Genomic DNA, 22,162 nt, shown 5'->3' on the forward strand with positions numbered 1-22,162 from the left:
TTTGCATTGATAGAGAACTTCTATTTCATAATCATAAAATATACAAATGGTTTCTTGACAAAATCTGGGATTCTGATACTCGGTGTGATTGATGTCTTTGCGTGTGTGTGTGTGTGTGATGATTTTGAAATATATGGGGATTTTAATATAGAAGGCTATATTGTGGCCTCTTCACCCAACATATAGATAATGCTATTGCATTCTTTCTATTTAAAAATGACTTTTGGCCTGTGAGAGAGTATAATAAACTATCTAGCAGATAAGTGTGTTCCTTCATGTTTAATTGTGAAGCTTTTGACCAGTTTGGTTAGCATCTTAAATTGCTTTCAGGAATTTAACTACATGCTGTGTTTTTAAATCTTGCAGTCCAAGGCCAGCAAAGTTTACAGAACGTCCAAGACCCGGAGTCCAAATGATCTGTTCTTCTTTTAGTGCTGGTAAAGTGTCCGTTCTCTGCAAAACACGCGTATACACACACACATTCTAACAGTAATAGCATTGTTGCAATACAGTGAAAAGTAGCGTATACGTAGTTCCAACTGAATTTGTTGCAACAATATTCTGATTGAGAGTCGTAGAAAACTGAATTGTATATAACAAAGGGAGGATTTCTAGAAGGGAATCTTGTAATGAAAACAGCGGCAATGAAATGATTTTGTATTAACTGGCGGTGTTTTTAACTGATGCACCAACACCTATATCTGTTGCCTATGGAGGCATAATTACTAAAGCAGTTATTAGATAACATTTTTAGATGCTATCACGTTACTATCTTGAATCTCAGTATAGATCTAGAGAGCTGTAAAATGAATAAACTTAACATCCTGATGCTAACATTGGTTATGATATATTGTTGCAGGCACTTCATTGAAGCAGGTGTTAATAAGATTGTCAAATTGCTAAGTAACCTGTTGCCCTCATGACATTTATTGTATTCTTGCTTTTCTTCAGGTGGAATGTTTCTGGCCACTGGAAGTACAGATCACATCATTAGGGTTTATTTCTTTGGATCAGGTCAGCCAGAGAAGATATCAGAGTTGGAGTTTCATACTGTAAATACCTCCTCAAAATTGCTTAGCTATTTGTTTGAAATGAATTAACATCTTGTAGTCATGTTGTTAATTTTTTTCTTGTTTACACAGGACAAAGTGGATAGCATTCAGTTTTCTAACACTAGTAATCGGTAAGTAGGTTAACAGTTGGTTTATAGCTTCACATTTTTCTCCACTGTATTAATAAAAAACATATTATTAGGTTATATATTAATATTTCAGATGAGAGGTGAAAGTTTTTATATTGGATTCTGGGTGGTATAATTTTACTGCTTTCCCTTCACATAGCCCTTTGTGCCCGCTCCAAATTCTGTCTAAAGCTGTTAATTCAGTAATAAAGAAATCATAAAGATATCAGACTACTTGAGTGTTATTATGTTGCAAATTTATCTTTAGCATATTCTATGGTATAAGCTTTCACAGGAAAATACCCTGCTTGCAAAGGATGATTAACAGCTTTTCTTTCTTCCTCCCCCAGATTTGTCAGTGGTAGTCGTGATGGGACAGCGCGCATTTGGATGTATAAAAGAAGGGAATGGAAGAGCATTTTGTTAGATATGGCTACTCGTCCTGCAGGGCAAGTTTTTATTTTTTATTTTTGCCTACACACAATTTAAAATACTTTCCCTCTTATTTATATTCAGCTATAATTTATGTCTGGGAAGAGAATATAGTTTACTGGTAGAGTTGGTGCTTTGAATGGGGATATCCTGTTCAGTATCTAGTTTGTCCAGATAGGATGGTGAGGTATCATTCTAGAAAACATTGATGATTTCTGTTATCTAATGTGTGTGGCTTATGAAAAATTGCTCTGCTCATTGCCCAGATCTGTTACAGTAGTCTTAATGGTTTAATACATTCTTGATGCTTTGTCATAGCTGTTGAACTATATTCTGACCATCTGATTTTTATTCATTAATTGTAGTCAAAACTCACAAGGAATAGAAGACAAAATCACAAAACTGAAAGTTACTATGGTAGCATGGGATCGTCATGACAGTTCAGTTATTACTGCTGTTAATAATATGACTTTGAAAGTTTGGAACTCCTTTACCGGCCAACTGATTCATGTCCTCATGGTAAGGAAAAAATAGTAATGATAAGTCTTTGCTGTAATCCAGTGATTTGGACTTCTGCTCCCAGAATTCCAGGGACTGTTGTCTAAGCTGCCTGGGGCTTCTGAGAGTTGATATCCAAAACACCTGAGGAACCAAGGTTTGGGAACGACTGCTGTAGACTTTTTCCAACACCTGAATTTTTAATTGAAAAAACAAGTTTTCTTTGTTCTTAATGGTTGTTCAAATAGTTTTAAATACTGAAAACCCTGATGCTTGTGAGACTGTTTTAAAATGAAGGTCAAAATGTTTTAAGGATCACTTTATCCTCTGAAGAAACATTTCATTTGTTGTTTGTTTTTAACTTTCTCCAAGCTTATATCACATTTGCTGAATTGCACTTCTTATGGATAGACTTGTAGGTAGTGGAACTGAAGGATACTTAGTATATTATTCTTTGTAAATAAAGTAACTGGATGGACCCTGCCTATTGGAGGTATAGTTGAGGATCTAAAGAACCAAACTGTTTACCTGAAATTTAGAGATCTTTCCCCATCATTTGAATGTTACTGATATGTCTGAAACAGTTTCTACACCCAAAGAAACAAGTCACTAGTGAACTGAACAATATCTTTTCTATAGTTTTTTGTGGGTTTTTTGGGCTATGTGGCCATGTTCTGTAAGAGTTTATGAGAATGAGAAACCTTTCCCAGCATACCATGATCACTAATTAGCAGACACCAATCCTCTTTTGCATAGCCTCCTGCCCTGAGGAGGCCATCAACAACAAAACAATACACAGATTAACATGGGAGTCACTCCTCCACACCCAGGGTCACACACAGTGTGTGTGTGTGTGTGTGTGTGTGTGTGTGTGTGTGTGTACACACATACATACATACTCACTCTCTTCCAGGTTAACATTATCTGAAGATGTCAGCCACAGATGCTGGTGAAACATCAGGAATAAACTCTTACAGAACATGGCCACATAGCCCAAAAAACCCAGAAAAAACTATGGATGCCGGCCATAAAAGCCTTTGACTTCACAGTATCTTTTTTTGTTTTGGAGTTGACAGTGATGTAGCCAAAAATAGCTAACAAATAATTGTCGGTAGCCAATTTTTCTATTATGTGCATTATCCTTGCTTTAGTCTCTAACCCTAATGTTGTCATGTCACAACATGTTCAACCCAACTAACTGTTTTCTGTTGCTTATGTTTAAAAATATTTCAGGGTCATGAAGATGAGGTGTTTGTGCTTGAGAGTCACCCTTTTGATCCTAGAGTGCTCTTCTCTGCTGGCCATGATGGAAATGTAATAGTATGGGATTTGGCAAAAGGAGTAAAAATCAGGTCTTATTTTAATATGGTAAATATTTTAGATACTTCTATGAGAAAAAGATGTCACAGAAATTTGCTTGACATTTATTAATCCTAAGTAATGTAATTTTTAAGTTAAAAATTATGTTTAGTGTTAAAACATTTGTATGATGCTGACATGTTATACATTTTTAACAATATTAACTGATATATCTTGGTTAATAAATTAAAATTAAAGTTTACCTATGCCTGAAACACACGGACTGAGCTGGGGCTGCAGCAACTGCATGCACTTGGTCCTGATCTGGGTCATTGAACTGGGCTGCTGAAAAGGAGCGGATTTTTCCATTCCTTTATAGCCTCGTTCATTTGCAAAGACGTGGTGTCAAGCACGGGTTCCCACCCCATTTGGGGCAAGCGTTCTCTAAATGCTATGCCCCAAATGCAGCAGGATACCGAAGCATTTGGCCCATCTGTTTTGGGCCTATGTCAACATTAATTCTGAGGCCCAAATTAAAATAAAATGTAATGTAATGCTAGTGCAAAACTAGCCAATTAATTTTATACTATGCAGCATTGTATTTAGTTTTGAGATCTTATTTCTTAATAAGATAATGAATATATCTGGTTTGTATTTGGTGATGTGACAACCTATGCTGTTATGTATGATTAATTTTGACACTATCCAGTTCTGACTCATAGCCTGGATTTGGACAAGCTTAAAGCTTTCTTCAAGTGGTGCCATGTGTGCAAACCCATCTCTGGAGTTCTTTTTCCAGCGATTTTGATTTGAATGTGTGAAGGTTTGAAGCTCTCTCCAGCTGGGACAGGGGCAGAACCAAGTTAATATGTGACTTCTGCTACCCATTCATACTTTTATTTGGACATGTGAAGGGGACTTAAATAATTGAGGACTGTACCCAGTTACTGTAGTATTTTGAGTGTGTGTGTGTGTATAATATATATATTGTTTTCAAAGTATGGCTGAATCTCACAAACATAAAATCTTAGTAATTAGTGTGTGTCCAGAACTCTGTCCTTTCACCCAAAGTCTTTGTTGCTGTTTGAACACAGAACTATTATTGCATGCTCTTTTTTGAGTCCTGGATTAACACAATTTCTATTATACTGAGGAAATGTAGAATATACTATGGATAGAATTCTAGAATGTGTGTAGTCACTACTCTGAGATACAGATTAACTATTGATTTAATAACTAAATAATACTTGGAAATAGGCTTCAGAATTACTAGCAAAGTCTTTTGTTTTATGTTAGAATGAAGATCTGTCCTACTTTCCTCACTGTGAAAAATTTAAACCCAGAATTTCATTTTTCAACAGTGTTTGAAAATGGATTTATTTGTTAACTTGAATTTATATTCTACCTTTTTAGCTGAATCTGGCTGAAATGAATCTGTTAATGAGTTAAAAACAATTCTTTTACAGTAGACAGTGAGCATACTATTATATATAATATCATATATTATAAATTATACAGCCTGGTATTATGTTTAAGTTTAATTAGATTGGTAACTTTAATTCATTATTGATATGTAATGAAGAACAATAGCCTAAGGAGGGAGCTAAGCAGCTTTACATCCATACTTGCCTTAATTTACCTGGTGGTCAGAGGTAATGGCACAAGTGTATGAACTATGTTGGGGTTGTCATAATTCTAGTCATTAAGCAGAAAATAAGTCACAGTTTCCTTCTTCAGAAGTAATAGGAAATTGTGTTCTGATCAAACCTTATCCTAGGGTGAGGTAAAAGGCTTGCAAGGGAAGGAGGAAGCCTACAGACACTTGGGTTATTCTCACTACTTTCCCAGTTACTTTCCTAACCAGGCCATTGACTAATCTAGTAACCGAAAACCATTTTACATGGAGTTAATGTTGAAATAAGTTTACTGCTACACAATGCTAGCTAACCAGTCCACAAAAACATCTAGCTAACAAAATGCTTACACTCTCAGCTGACCTCTGAGAGAGATATTATATACTTTTTGAGTATTTTTCCAAGCCGTGGATGCTTGAATCCGTGGATAAGAAAATTGGGAGAAAACAGCATTATGTTAACTGTGATTAACATATTGACCCCTTAGAGGCATAGTTTGTTTTCTTCCACAGCATGAGTTTTCAGGTCTTCCAGTAAAAGCTCTTGTAACAGGGGTACATTTAATAAGGGAACTACCCCTGACATGCTCAAGCTGAGGTCTCTAGGATGTGTGAGAGCTGCTCCGGCTCTATATAAGCACGGACAGGTTGTGAGGAGGAGAAGGGTGGTAGACCTGGAACAGCCCTCAAAAGGCAGGATGCCAAGCAGGGGAGAAAGGGAGGAGAACATGAGATAGTAAAGGAACAATTAAAAACAGAGCATATAGAGTACAGAAAGAAGGAGCCGACAGCCTTCCTCTCACCCTCACAGCCTTTGGATATGTCCTGCTGTGGAGAAGCTCAAGGGACAGCACAAGCAACAGACCCCAGCAGAGTGAGTAAACAGCTGCCTTTCATAAGGAGAAAAAAACCTCTTAAAAAAAAAGCCATGGCTTAAATGCTAGCCCCATCTAGCAATCTCTGGTTTTATAGCAGCTCAAGCGTTTGCCTAACTGAGCTTTTATTACAATAGACTGGAGGGCTTGAAATCTATTGGTTCTTCTTGAGACTGAGACAGGGAGAAAGCTGTTTTGCGAAGAATGTAATTTGTAAAGTACCAAACCATATAATTCCCTAGCAATGGGGTATAATACTTTAGTATAAACCCTATAAGCTGCCAACTTTTGATGTCCCTTTCCCCTGTGGAGAGGGGTACACTCCAACAGCTCCATAGTTCAACTGCTGGCTGGGGAGGTGCAATTTGTAATATAGTCAACCTTCCGTCATCCGCAGATTATTAAACCAACCATGTCTTGAAATACACACACCACCCACACACACCACACACACAATCCCCAAAAGCCAAACCTTGATTTTGTCATTTTATGGAATAGATCACATTTTACTATCCCACTGAATATGAGACTTGAGCCATCACAGATTTTGATATCTATTTTGGGGGGGAGGTGTTCTGGAACCAAACCCAATGATATCAAGGGCCCAAGTAAAAGAAATTATCATAAAATATGGCCTATCTGGCAGCTTGCTCAATTGATCTGATCTGCAACTCCTCTACTCATCGATCTTGGACACAATGTACACTATTCTCTCATTTATCAAATCCATTTTGTTTTTCTTGCTATAGTGTTCTTATGTAGTATCTTGTGTACATCACAGAGCAACAATGCCATTTAGATTCATTCCAGTGTGTTAAAATAACAAAATGTGGAAAGGCTGAAAGAGAAGAATAAATATTTCTGCAAACCCACACTAAGTAAAATAGATCTTTTGCATGGAAAATTGAGCCAACGCAACATCAAACCCTTCCTGTGAAATATGGATGGAATAAACAATTGAACGCGTGCTACAAATGAGATCCAAAGAACTAAATTTTCTTTGACAGAATGAACTATTAATCCAACTCTATGACCTTATTACAGATAAAAATTCCAAATTTAAGCATGAATTAAAAATGACAGCTACATAAACCATTCAGTTTGCAAATTCATGAAAACATGTGTTAAGCCTTCATATTAATTATCGTTCATATTCATTTAATGCCTAAGGAGAATTAAGCGAATATTACTAGAAAGCATTATTAAATGTTAGTTTCTGTAACTATAATACAACCTTTTGTTTTCTCTCTTTGGGTTTCCTTTCTTTGTGATGTTGGACCATCTTTTTCTCAATCCCTTTTTTTCTTCTTTCACTGTCTGCTTTGCCTTGTTTTTCAGGACCTTCCTCATCTTTCTGAGCTACTCTCTACTTTTTTCGTTTTGATTTGTAGACTTTCTTGGTTGGTTGCCAGATTAATTCAGATCTGCTGTCCATCAGAATAATCACTCGAATAATCACTGGGAAGAGAAAAATTTAATCATTACACGTTTTATCCACATTGTAAAAAAATATAACTTTCCAGTGGATTGGAAGTCAGCGGAAATGGTGCATGGAGTAAATCCAAAGGTATGTGAGATCTGCTCACCTGCCATCCTGAGAATGAGTCCCACTCTCACACTAACTATTGAATTGCAAAGGGGTAAATTTACTCGCTGAACACTACTGAAAAAGGGGCTCTATCAATTTCACACAAAAATTAACAATATAATTATAACAGGTGAGCAGAGAAGAAAACAATTTCGCGGAATGAAAGTTAACTAACCATATTTGATACTTTCCCCTTGACCGAGCCAGCTATTCTCATACCTCATGAGGAGAGGATTCCATTGCTGAAAGTGCCACAGCTGAAAATTGCTCTCTTCTTTGTTAATACCCAAGGCTCTTGAAGCAGCTGCTTCTCCTGATAAGCTTAAATCAGAGACAGATGGTATTGGAGATAATGTCTCTGCCAAATATTGTTTTCCAACATTTGGACTTTAAAGATTACCATGACAATAAGTAGTCATTGTTTAGGAAAACCGATACACTGTTAAAAGGTCCGCCCAGCCACTGAAATTAATGAATCTCCATGACTGAGTTGATTCAAGAAACAGCCTAGCTACAGATCTGCCTCTTCAGAGGATGATACTCCCATGTTGTTGATTCACACTAGATGTCTTTATTATTAAAAAAAATAACCAAAAATTAATTATAAATCAGGATTAGATCTAGAAATAACTGTACATGCAAGCCCGTAGAAGAATTCAGGACTGCAGCACCTACATGTTATGAAACTTCACACTGACACCTCTGCTTTCAGGTGTTAGACTAGAAAAGAAGGCTGGATTCTCAATTAAAACGAGAAAGGTTAAAAAAAACCTATTTGCGAAACAGCCTTTTGGATCCTGATTTAAGTTTTCTAGAGCATTTCCTCTCTGCTCTAAATCTTATTTTTTTTCTGTCTAAATAGTAATCAATATTGCAAACTTGGATTTTTTTTTAATTGACTAGCCCACCAGAAAAGTATCTTAAAGTGATTTCCCTGCATTAAAGTAACACATATATAGCTTATTGAGCATTTACTCCTCCCCACATTTTACTGAAATCTACAACTTCGTAGTACAAAAAGAAACAGCCCATGCCTTTAACAAGAGCTCATAATATAAACCGAAAAAAAAAGGAAAAGGAAAACAACAACAATTAGCATCATCTGGCTTCACATTTTTACGATACATAAGTATTGAGGAATCCTTTTGAAAAAACATTTCTCCAAATTTCAGCAGGGCAGGAGGGGCCCAATGTGAGCGTCTCTATATCTTAATAAACACATAAGGTAAACCATCTTCTAAATGTTTTTCGTCTCTTTACTCCTTGGCTTGTTTTTAAATTATAGGCAAGTTTCTCGGCCAACGCAAGTGACCACTTCTTATCTAGCTAGGAGCATAGGACAAAATGCGCAAGTCATGAGGTGGGCTATTTCATATTGCCACCAAAAGTAAGAAGGAAAATTAATTCTTTGTGTGCAAATTGCATTATCATCTTTAGATGAGACAGAGAAGCAAAGCCTTGCATCATTAACATTCTGATTGTTGCCACCAATTAGCTGTAAAACCTTCTTCCAATACTTGCTAAATTTGAGGCATTCAAGCCAAAGATGTTTCAGGTTATCTTTTAGTACCACTTTTCCCCAGAACAAAGTAGAGACATCAATGACCATTTTTGCAGGCTTGTTCCACAGAACAGTATCATCTCTGCGACTAATTTATATTTGATATCTTGTTGAGGGAAATGGAGGAGTTAGGAAGGCAGGACCAGATTTTACACCTTACATCTAGGACAGCGTTGCTCCTCCCATTCAATCATTTACCTAGAACTGCCATCCCCTGTGCCATTGCCTTCCCCTCATCTTCAGAACGTTCACCGCTGGCAACAACTGCTTCTCCCTCCTAGGATCAAACACAGTATTTGTTTATGGCGACTTGCTTTATATAATAATAAACAAATACTACCATTTAACATCATTCACCCACACATTTGTATGTTTGCCATCAAAATTTCCACAAAAAATGCGTGTTCATATACTAGTAATTTTTCTCATCTCTTACAGAACACATCTTTATTAGAAATTGATAGAATTAAGTTTTACAATAGCCTTGCTCAATGAGAAGAATATTCACAACTATTTCTGAAATGTGAGTATGCATATCTTAATCCATTTATCACAAATACACAGCCAAACACAGTGTGATTTTCCATTTTTTATGAACAATTTGACCCCTCTCTGCTACCAGTGTGATTCCACATACAATTCAAAATGCTATGGTGTGACCTAGATTACCCTGTACAGCTTGGATCTAGTCACTCTGAAGCGGACTATATTTTCCATAAAGCCTTCTGGGTGCTGGAAGTCTTTGCAAATGTTGTTTTCTCAGTTATTCTGCTACTTCTAACAATTGCTTAGTGGAGGTGTGAAGAGATCTGGTTGTTCCCGGTTTCTAGAATTCCTATCAGGTAAATTCAGCAGTTCTTCACAACTGACGTTTTTGCATGAAAGGGATGCTAACTGTTGTATTTATTTTACTAATACGTTCCGAAAAATGTTGCTTTATATTTTTAACATAACATTTTTTTTATTGTAGGTTACTTGCAATCTCATTCATGGAAAAAAAGTAGAATATAGATCAAGCACACAAATGAGCATTAAACTTATCCTCAACACTTAAGCTTGAACAATAGTTGTTATTACTCCAAATACCTATTTTTAAATTTCAAAGCCCACAGAGCTCAGGACTTGATGTCCTAATGCAGTTAGATAAAGGGAATTACACTCAGATATTACCAAGATTGTAAATTGCACTTAAATACTACCAAATATCTTTTGTATATGCAAACCTTTTTAGTTCAAGGTAAATAAGTCTCCTAATTGCAAAAGCATAGAACGTAACTAATGATCAGATATACTCTAGCAGAAAATTCATTTTCTGAGTGCTGACTTTAGGAAAATGGTTACCATCCAGAGATGATTAGCCTGTAGAAACACTGGCGTGAAACACTAGACTAATGGAAGCCCCTGAAAACAAACACAACAAACAAACACCACAGTCTTTATTAAATAGCCTTGTATCTTACATCTGATGAATGCCTTCCATTTTCCATGTCTTCACCTTTGGCCTGCAGTTTCTTCCAATGCATGTCTAGTGCGGTAGTTATGTAATGGCCTGTTGTTTTTTTGAACATTGGCATCTATATATGATCGTTAGACTGATTCTATGTAAGACCTAAAATATATTATTTAAAATTAAGTAACAATTGAAATTAAATTTTAATTCCAGTGTTAACTGATTTTTAAAAAAACATGGAGAAAATATGCTAGAATTAATTCTGTGTATAGAGAAGACCAGGATGAAGCCACCCATAAACATATACATAAGTAACAAAAATTATGGATTGTAGAACATCAACTCAATGATCAGCTTTGCATACGAAGGCTCCATATTCAATCCCCTAGCCAACACTAGCCTACAATTGAGAAAGAGCACTCTCGTCTGGCGACTACAATGCCAGTCACTGCAAGTGATTCTGAATTAGGTGAACCAATAGTTGGCTCGATATAGGGCCGTTGTCTTCCATGCTTCTCGTGTTAATATTGCTATCTGAACATTCAGTGTTAGAAATCACAAGATATCCTGTAAACAGATTGAAACACCGTTAAAGTTACATTAATATTATGTTAAACATTATCTGATGCAAACTGCCTATAAAATGAATTCATGAACAACCATACTTTTTATTAAACACATTATACTTTTATGAAGCATGCCCTCTTTTTATTATGATATCCACATTAAACATATAGATCTCTTATTGCAAAGAACAGGTTCAGTACAATCTAATGCAGGCTTGTCCACAAGTGATCTTCCTCTTGGTTTTGCTCACAATAGCAAGAATAAACAAGCAATCCCGTCCGTTCATATTTTTCCAAGAAAAAAGTCACCAATGCTAGATCTTGCCACAATATTAAAATTAATTCTATTCTCCCAGTATATTTTGTTCATATCCCAACACCGTTTAAAACATATGTATTATGGGAATATTATTACTAGTCTCCTCCCACTTTCTCAGTGCTGGAGAGGAGTTTCTAAGCACTGATGGGTCCCACCATTGTACACAGAGGAAACATCAACTAAGTTCTCTGTTTATGAATAAATATTCATTCAGAAGAAAGCACGTTTCCGAGGTTTCCCTATAATGTGTCCTTAATCATTAGCACCTATTTTATGTATTTAAAAACATTTACAGTGGTACCCGGGTTACGAAAATAATTCGTTCCGCCGCCGCGTTCGTAACCCGAAATACTTCGTAAGCTATGAAAAAAGCCATAGGCGCTATGGGGAAAAGCCGCGATTTCGTGCGAAATAGCGCGAAAGCACAAAAAATTTTTCGTAACCCGAAAATCCTTCGTAACCGGAACAGTTTTTTCATGGATTTTTTTTCATAACCCGGAAATTTCGTATAAGGCGGGCTGCGCATTCGTATCCGTGGGCTACCACTGTACTTGTATATCTCTCTCTTCTCAACAAGCTCAAATAGTTTACAACAATATTTAAAAACAACTGCAAAATAATAAAATATATTAAAACAGGACTATATTAAACAGTTTGATCAGGCAATTCTAGCAATTAAAAAATAAATTCAGTGAGAGAGCCTGAAATTATTCTTTAGAAATCTTTCTAAAGTGTTAACAATCTGCTAGAAGGCCATTAAGAGAAGGCAAAAGGGCATCCTGCAGGGTGGGGGGTCCACTACGCCCCCCACCACTCACTTTTTTAGTTACATTAGCTAGGATATGCAAGGTAGTTCAGCATACACATCCAGTCTCACTACTTGAACGAATCTCTTTACCAAATGCACAAATGGTAAAGTATTTACAGAACTGAACAACGACATGCTGAAGGTTCAGTTATAGTAGTATTCTACCATGCAGCATCTTAGTGGGAGTAGATTATTTATCCACATGTGACAGCAAATTAATAAGACTTGATCTCCCCAATAGCGGTCAAAAAGCAAAAATAAAAAACCTCACTGAGTAGATGTAATGCTACATCATTAACCAGAACGACAAAGAGGGTCCTTATCTCATGCTTGCATTGAACGAACCATGAACTTTCCAGCACCACCACCCACTACCACGCCTTAGTTGTCATCAGCTGCCATTTCACGCTTGTCCAGCACCTTAAAAGCCCCATCATAAACTAGCTGGCTCTGGGAGCCAGAAAGAGCTATTCCAGAACAGTATATCATTGTCTGGCGCCATTTCCACTCCAGATCCAGTCTCAACAGAACTCAACCTGAATGAAAAGAAAATTCCCCAAAGACGCAACATCTTCCACGAAACCATTTAGATCCATCATCTCCCGTTGTTGACGACAATTTATTTTGGGTTGCAATACAAAAATTCCCAATATTCCTAAAAGTTCAGCCTAACTCACACAGTAGTTTGAATTAAGAGAGGACAACTTATAAGCCTCTCCAGAAGGACTGTTTATATAAGCAATTACCATTACGCCTTGGCTACACCAAGCAATAATAACTGTCTTTATGATTCAGCAAACAGCTATAAGGCCCACAAGCAGCACCGCTTTTAGTTTATATTTTGCTGCTTGTTCAAGACCTTTGCTCTCACAACTTCCGCCCCCAGTCCAACAACATGTTCAGAACTACTTGAATATCACTCTCTACCATGTTTTTTTCACTATCCTGAGTTCCATACAATGTACAATAACTTTCGACTATCTAAATCAGTACAAGTAAAATACATACAATAAAATCACTGAAGCAATCTTCTTATAATCTTTCTTCAAGGTTATAATGATTCAAAGATGCAAAAGCTTTTTCAGAAGTCTTTCAATACAGGCTTTTATCCTGTTCTCAGTTATGTGTACATATGTTCATGCCAAAGAAACATATTTATTCGCTAGCAATAGCAAGTACATTTTTACTGCTTTATCAGTGCATTCAAGCACCCCTAATTCATACATGGCTACCTTATTTTATATCAGCCTACTTTCAAGCTTCCATATAGACTATCTTTGGCTTGTGCTGAAATCGTGATGTGTTGAATCTTTAATTTCTGGTCAATACTAACCAAATCTACTCCCAGATGACTTCTGCTAATTCTGCATCAAGCTCTCTCCTACTTAAGTAATCTTTTAGGATTCCAGATACTCATGACATTTTGCATCTATGGAGATTAAGTGTGCTGCATACCTAGGTAAAGAAGGTATCTGTTCTCTCTTACAACATGACTTGTAATATGTTTTCTTTTCTCTTTCTGACCTGAGATCTTTTTCTTCTTCTTCCTTAGCTGTTTCGCATTTTCCTGCCGACTACAAGAAGATTCGATGTTAAATGAATTTATTTTCTATATTAAGTGAAATATTTACCTTCAAATTGCTGTAAACCAACACCCTAGCCACTCCCAATCTGCTCTATCAAACAGATAAATTGAAATCTAGAAAGTAAATTTACAGCTTTCACGCCCATAAATGCTGTTTTACCTGGCTACTCCTGCTGTTAGCTTCTGGGACCACAACCCCTTCGACTCCATGCCACCAGGTCCCTTTCATTAGCTATTCACTCTTGGTGCATTGCTGCTGATCTGTCGTACTCCCTCAATTCTGTCACTGCGTCTTAATCCTACATTTGGTGCCGTGAAATGGACTCTCTGATGGGTGGCATTTACAGAGCCTCATAAACAAAAACAAAATCTATCAACCAACATTTTTTGCGATTATGCTGAGAAACACAGATAAAAATCTGCAGTAAATTAGGAAACATGAGTGTAAAGTTAATGCCTGGATCCTATGACCAAATTCTTAACTCACCAGAAAATGAAAGGGAGAGGATGCCCTTCCCATTCCTCTGTGTTCCACGTTCCAGATGGTTGGAAGACCTTTTGAACAGCCAGTGGAAGTGATATCAGAGGATTTGGGATTGTACAAAAATATTCTCCTTACTCTCTAACATTGAAAGGTGCTACTGGATTGGAAGCTCCTTCCATTAAATGGAAAAGTTCTTGGGTTTAGTGAAGAGAAATTAAGGACCAAGTCAGTACATTACACAAAACTCACATCACCGTGCCATGAAGAATATTTCTCACAGCTTAAGAAGAAATTGCTCTTACTTAAAAGACAGTTTAGGCAACCTGAATTAAATCTTCTGCCCTAGCACATACCATGCAGTACACAATATCTCACCATAAAATTTGTAAATATTAAAAATAAGTGACATGATATAACTTCATATAGGTTTCTTGATAATTCTGTAATATTAAATCCCACTGGTTTCGAACACATAAAAACCTCTCTTACTGAAAATAACTGTAAGGGATGAAGAGGGGAGGACGAGGAAAGATACTTAAATGCTTCTTTTTGATAAATATAATATCTGAATGTCATTTATCAGATTCTGATATCACGCTCTTTAAATAAAAAGGTGGGTTTTCTTTACCCCTGCCCAATTATGTTAATATGCCTTGGTAGCCTCCCAGCTCTCAGACCCGTCTTGGTCTTGCTCTTCGATGAAGTCTTTGTTTTGTCCTGATGCTGTCCAAAGGGCTAACCTGTTGACTCAAGACCTGGTTCAATCCTATGAAAAAGAAATGTATTTAGTTCTTAACAGATCTAAAAACCTATTAATTGTGCATATATGTACAAAATATATTAAATGTGCATTACTTATACAAGTTATAGACTCCATGGATCATTTACCTATTATTTTGCATAACAAAATTCGCCACATCTCAAGAAAACACTTAAAAGTTCCTAATAATCATTGAGGGTAGGTTTATACTGAGGAAGTTACCCCCATCTGAGGAATAAGTTGCTCCTCTACAGTTTTCACGTCCTGGCACTAATCTCTGATATCTTGATGGATGAGGATTACCATCCACATCAACCAAAACTGGGGGAGGCATGTGATGTGGTGCTTGTTGTGTCTGTTCATCCAACACAAAATTGTTGGCATCCCGGATTGATAAGAGGCCGATAATCGGTGTGAAAGAACATCTGATCTGCTATTCTGTAATAGATACAAAGTAGTATTCAAAACATTTTCAAAAATGTAGCATACAACTGCTAGAAGATACAGTAGAAAGCAGCAGAATTGATTTACCAGATTTTATTTACCATTCAACTGAACTAATTTTAATGGTTAAAAATTAACAACACTGTGCGTTTGTTTTATTAGTTTACCATCTTTTCAATGAATAGCTCGACTCAGAGATCTCCTCAGATATTCACTATTAGCCCTCCATCAAATAATAACCAATTATACTACAGGTGACCTGTTGGTTCCCAAGTGGTGTTGCATTTCATTTCCCATCAACCCTGGCTATATAAGTAGCCAATGGCCTAGTTCACTGACATTAGAGAACAACAGGTTTCACCTTATGTATTAATCAATCTGAAAAAAACCCTGAATGGCTAGAGAAGCAGCCGATCCAAACATCCCCAAAGATGCAAGTGCAAGGTGGACACTCCAATCCCCTTTAAAGAATCTTCTTCTGGAGGACCAAGATAAAATGCCTTCCAGATGAAGCACTAAGAAAAACAAAGAACTGCAGAACTACCACTGTAAAATCATAAAACTATATCACCAATCCTAGATAAAATACAGGCTAAGTATTCCTTATCCGAATTCCAATCCTCACTAGTCCAAAACCCCAACCTTTTGAGCCGCCACAACACATGTACATACCTCTACTCTATTTGTAGGCTGGAGAGAGATGAGACGCATCTGGAAATGGCAGAATCCATGTCTCCTTCATTTCACAGCTCCTCAGTCTCGTTCAGCTCGTATGTCTATGCAAATATAGGTATTCCAAAATTCAAAATTCAAAATAAAAAAATTGAAAGTGAAACAATTCTAGTCTCAGAGATTCAGAAAGGATTGCTCAACTTGTAGTACAGGAAGCTGCATTAGAATAAGATACGTTTCACTTTATTATTATTTCAATCTGAACAAAGGCATGTTTTATTTTCTTTAGCAGCTTTTTTCATAGTATTTATCCTTACATGTTAACTAGTTATTTCAGAACATCATAAGCAGCCATAATACAGAAAACATTTCTTAGGTGCTTAGTTACAAAAGAAATGAAGACTAAAGACAGTTGCCCCTCCTTTTCACAGGGGATCATTCTGACCCCTCATGAAAACAGAGTTTTGCCTATTATTCAAGCCCATGGCTTGAATATAGGTGCAGGCACGCACAGGCGCATGCCGCGAGCACACGCCCCCATTCATTCTCCCTTCGTTCATCCCTCACACATAAGTGGGGACAGGATCTCGAGACTGTGAGAAAGAGGAAGGACTGTATAACAATAGTGTATAGATTTAGTCAGGTTGAAGATCATGCGCTAACAGAAAAGACAGTTATAATCTTGTACAAAACTAGGTTAAATAAGTTTAGTTACCTTGTCATATTACTGCTGGAGCCACAAGCCAAATATCAAAAGATGTCCATGAGAATCTGTACAAGCAAAATGGCTGGCCATCAGGAGAACACTGCAGTCAAAAAACTGCCCCATGTCCTTGTCCTTCAATCTGAAATACAGCCAGCAAACAATATACAGTACTAGTAATCTGCACTCTTAATTTCAAGCATGTGTCCATGATAAACCTATTTAAAAGAGGTATGCATTAGATGGGAATCTATTCAACATGATTTATTTGTATATCTTTATAAACAAAATCAGGCAAAACGTGCAGAATTCAGCTAATGTTCTATTTCATGACATTTTAATAAATCATATAAAGTTATTTGAACAGGTTTACACGTCTTTGGACATATTTTTCCTCTACTGTATGTTCCTACATAAAGTGCCAATTTGAAAATGTATGCCTAGGAAACAAGTTCACTGACTTTATTTTTGAGGCACCCGTTTAGAATCAGTCAGTCTATTACTTTTAACTGTCAAAATAAATAATTATAAGAAAATAATACTCCACCAAATATCAGCAGAACACTTTCCGTGGTCTCTCTTATGCCTAGATAACACCTGTGGTTTCTACTCATGCCTAAATAACATTTAACATACCGATTCCAGTTAGTAATAATCTTGGTCTTCCTGGTTTATTGGAGGAATTCTCCATAGCCTTGCTACTGTAGTTAAATAGCTACAGATACCCGAAAAAGCTGATACTGATGGAACCCAAGCACTGTATTTGACTGCTTGCAACTCATCAAGTACTGCAATATTTTAAAAAAGAATTTTACCTGATACTCATTTTCTGTTTTCCACTTCCATTATCCAGAAAACAAAATGGGTTTTTGTTTTTCCCTGTAACTGTCAATCACGCACAGGTGACCAATCACCATCTTGACTTTCATAACCTGAGTACTCTACCAATTCCCTGTTGCAAAAACAATTTCAGTAGAACTAGGCAAAAACATCTCCTTCCTCCTGACTACTGCAGTCTTGAAGCAGCAATGTAAAGCAGGGGTGGATTTCTTCCCCAAAATAATCCAATCAAAAGAATATTAAAATCCTTGGAAAAAGAAGTATTAGTCCTATTTCTGCTGAGAAGTAAGTAGTAGTCAGTGGTTTTCACCTTTCTTTTACCAGGATTTTGAATATATATAGTTGCCGTAGATCCAAAAGACTTAACAACAAGATTTAAATAATATGAATAATGATGTAAGAATAAATAATCTGAACACTGAACCATTAACAATACAATATCTGTTAAATCTTAACTCGAGGTGCAAGAGGAGCATGGAAGCTTTTCTCCTGCTTCTTCCCACAGTTTGCAGATTGAGCAGATGAATGGCCATCCAGCAGCCTTGCCTCAGCTCCAGTCCCGTGGCTGCTTGCTCCAGAGAGAAGGCAGTTGAGCAGTTGAGCATAGCAAAGCAGCCACATGACGGGGCCAAGGGCAAGGACTGGCTGGCTGGCTGGGCCTATATATTGTTCATATATGCTTGAGAAGACTGAAATTGGAGGTAATAGTTATCATGTTGCATAAGGAAAACTGCATGAGAAGGCCTGTCTAACTGTAGGAAGCAATGTTTTGTAGGATGAGGAGATGCACTAAACCTACGTCTATCCTATCCAACGGATCTCCTCTAATCTGATTTTGACATCTGAATACAAGACTTGATTCTTATAACTGTGAGCAATACTGTAACAACTCTTCCTTTTTATTTTGATAATGTATTTGTATTGTCTATGTATTTTATGAAGTTTTTATTTCTGTAATCCCGCTTTGCTCTGAAGGGCGAAGTGGGAGATATAAATAAAAATTATATTATTATTATTATTCCTATAGTAGAATCTTCATGTGGACTTTACATTCAAATCTGTATTTTCTCTAGGGTTGTTTTGATGTAGTTGTCTGTTTCTTGGCATGAAGTAGATTGTATTATATATTTATAATGCCTATTTTTAGCAGTCACAAGTTGATACAAAGTGTTAACAAACACAGTCAAACTCGCTGTTTTGCAAGGGTTCCGTTCCGGACTCCCCCACGGAAACAGAACTCACAGATATTCAAGCCCCACAGGCTTGAATGGGGGAACAGCCCATTCTAGCCCCCTCCGTTTGCTCCTCGTGAGTAGGCAAGGTCATGGATCTGAAGCCCGTGCCAACAGAGGGGCAACTGTACATTATTCCTTTACTTCAAGGAAATGACATTCTCTGTAGTAGTATCCCAGAACAATCTTCAGACAGGTTTGTGAGGGACCAAAATTGGTTGTCCTTTTAGTTATCTGACTGGCACTTTCATTTTCCAACTTTTTTAAATTACATTTGGCTCTTTCTGTGTTTAATTGTTCTATTTACTTCTGTAAAGTGACCTTGTCAAAAGTCCTGTCCATTTCACAATTTAGTAAGCCAAGATCCAAGTGTCTGACTCCATCAACCAAGGAATACTACATACGCCAATATACTCATACTCTAATAATAAACTGGTCTTCCTTCTTGTAAATGGAATTTTTCAAAATGTTTTCAGTAATCTGAATTGACATTTAAGCCAATTCTAACTACAGGGGATTAAATCCGAGAGTAAACATATACATGAGGGCCAGTATGGTTGTGATTTGCATGTTAGACTTGGACACTGTGACAGCAGGTTCAAATCCTAGCTCTGACGGAAACCACCGGGTGACCTTGAGCTAGTCCACTCTCTCAGCCTCAGAGGTGGCAATAACAAGCCTCCTCTGAAGAAAACTGCCAAGAAAACCCTATGATAGGTTGCCTTAGGGTTGCCATAAAGTCAGAAAAAAACCTGAGGTACACAACAAAACAACAACAACAACAACAGAAGCAAACACATATAAAAGCACCAAAGTAACAAAGAACTTATCCCTTTAAAAAAACCAAGCTAGAACACAGAGTTGCAAAAACCAAACAGTGCTCTGGAAACTATTTAAGAGGTATGTAATGTTACAACTCACCATATATGTTATGAAGATGAAAAAAGATATTCTCCCAATTGGTGGAGAGACCTTCAGAAAGATTTCTCAAACTATCCAATAAGAACTACATGATTCTAATCAATTTATATAAACTTTGCCATAAAAAGGATCAATCCAACAGAAAGTTAAAGCCAGATTAAACTGACAAGGGAGCCCTGGTGGCGCAGTGGTTAAATGCCGATACCGCATCCAGGGCTCCACGACGACTCCGCCTTCCATCCTTCCCAGGTTGCTAAAATGGTACCCAGCCTGTTGGGGGCACTTGGCTTATACGTTGTAAACCGCTGAGAGATGGTTGAGTTCATGATATGCAGTACAGAATGTACACGCTATTCAGGGGTAGGTAGGCCAAACCTGCGGCCCGCGGGCTGCTATGCGGCCCGGCAAGGTCTTGAGACCGGCCCCAGCCCAGTCCTGCCGCCGATTGCCGCCTGGGCCTTTGGGGGCAATGTCTATAGAAGCCTCAAGAAGAAACATGCATTTATATTAACATTTTTCAAAAAATCAGCAAATTTTTTTTGTGTGTCCTCCATTTTTTAAACAAATGTCTTCCATTTGAAATTTTGTCCTACATTTGTCCTGGTTTATTTATATATTAATTTTTAAAATTTTTATTTTTTTGGCCTTCGGCCCCCAGTTGTTGAGGGACAGCAACCCGGCCCCCGGCTCAAAAGGTTGCTACCCCTGCGCTAATGCTAACTGTTTAAGTTTAGCAGAGGCCTTGTAACTTATATCCTCAAGATTTAGGACATGATTTTAAACAGGGCTGGATGGCTATTTGTCTGGAGTGCTTTGATTGTGTATTCCGGATGGCAGGGTTTGTACTGCATGGCCCTTGTGGTCTCTTCCAACTCTTGACTCTATCTATGAATCCTTCTATGGATAAACATATATAAGTTGTCTGATACTGGCTCTAATGAAAATAATGATTAAGAACTTGACTTCTTCTTTTACTCACAGCAGCTCCTACGCTTATGTACAGTGACAAACGATTCAAGAAATTTGACTATGAAGTTACTGAACAGGTTCTTTTTTAAAACTTACAAAATAAATTGACCATCAGTTTAGTAGTTTTTGCTCAAGACAACATTCACAGTCTGAGCATATGCACGAGGGAGGCAACTGTTGGGGCTTATGGAGTTGTACTGGTCCATCTGGGGACATTAGAGGGCCACCCCAACCCCCACAAAAAGTATTTTAAAAACTTGCCCCTGAAAGTATATGAGGGCATGGGAACAATTTTTCCACATTTTTGGTTCCTCTGGCAGCTTTAGGTCTTTTTTTTAGTAGAGTGACCTAGGGTCCCCAAATGTGGATGGAAATTTTCCCCACCCCCCCCAGTAGCCATGGAAGACTGGAGGGGGCTTAAAATGCCTAGGGGGCCATAGGTAGCCTGGATTTTCCAAAAAAAAAATTTAAAAATCCCATATCCTAAACACTTTTGGTCCCAAGCATTTGGATAAGGGAGAGCTCAACCTGCACTGGTGTGCCACATAGCATTAAGGGACAGAATACTCAATTTTTAGATTAGTTATCCAAATTTGTTAGGAGCTACTATTGTGCTACATTTACAGCAAAATTATGCTGTCTGCTCCCTTAAATGCTAATATAGCCATATTATGAATTAAAAACACAAGAAAACAAAATTGGGGTGTTGTCTCTCCCCCCCCCCAATCCTTTCTCTCTACCTTTGGTATAGCACCTTCAGGAAGAGACAATAATTTTTTTTAATATCAGCATGAGATCAGAATAATAGATACTATAAACTATAACCTCTGCTTGATTTACCAGTTTACAAAAAACCCATTTGCTCTGAATTAACAGACAGTATCTCATTATCCAAAGACAGTCAAGGAAAAAAATGAATGTAACATTTCAGTACATCTGAGACACCTGTTTAAAGACATTTTGAAAATGAACAGTCTCATAAACGAGCCTTTTAATGCAAGTTCACACAAAACAATTGTATACAAATTGTTTATGCAGTTTACAAGAGAGAAAAGAGAAAGTAGTGCCAGTGTATCCAATGCTTATGGCAAACAATAATTGTCCCAGGCAACAAGAGTTGGGATAATCTAACTGCTTAATATATTGATACAAATGAAACCCTTGTTTTTGTGTGTAGCTTTGCACAAGTAGTGTTAAACCTAACCTGTTTTCACCTGCAGCACATTCGATGCACTGCAAAGGGGGGAGGAAGCTGTTACATCCATTTCAATTTTAAGCCATGTATAACAATCCAATCAAGCCACTGGAGTTTTTCTTTCAGACTATTAGTGCTGTATATAATA

The 22,162-nt window shown here is 37.2% G+C and overlaps 1 protein-coding gene across 5 annotated transcripts in view; it reads left to right on the forward strand.

The window, feature by feature from the left end:
* LOC121926903 (pleckstrin homology domain interacting protein) overlaps positions 1 to 22,162 on the forward strand; it is a 126,177-nt gene that overhangs the window by 48,960 nt on the left and 55,055 nt on the right. For all 5 annotated transcript variants that reach the window (XM_042460643.1, XM_042460314.1, XM_042460564.1 and 2 more), the window contains exons 10-15: positions 367 to 437; positions 952 to 1,052; positions 1,143 to 1,183; positions 1,531 to 1,629; positions 1,978 to 2,131; positions 3,344 to 3,478. In XM_042460643.1, coding sequence (XP_042316577.1) covers positions 367 to 437; positions 952 to 1,052; positions 1,143 to 1,183; positions 1,531 to 1,629; positions 1,978 to 2,131; positions 3,344 to 3,478 — 601 coding nt within the window. The remainder of the gene's footprint in view (positions 1 to 366; positions 438 to 951; positions 1,053 to 1,142; positions 1,184 to 1,530; positions 1,630 to 1,977; positions 2,132 to 3,343; positions 3,479 to 22,162) is intronic.

Source organism: Sceloporus undulatus, chromosome 1, assembly GCF_019175285.1.
Source record: "Sceloporus undulatus isolate JIND9_A2432 ecotype Alabama chromosome 1, SceUnd_v1.1, whole genome shotgun sequence".
NCBI classification, from domain to species: Eukaryota; Metazoa; Chordata; class Lepidosauria; order Squamata; family Phrynosomatidae; genus Sceloporus; species Sceloporus undulatus.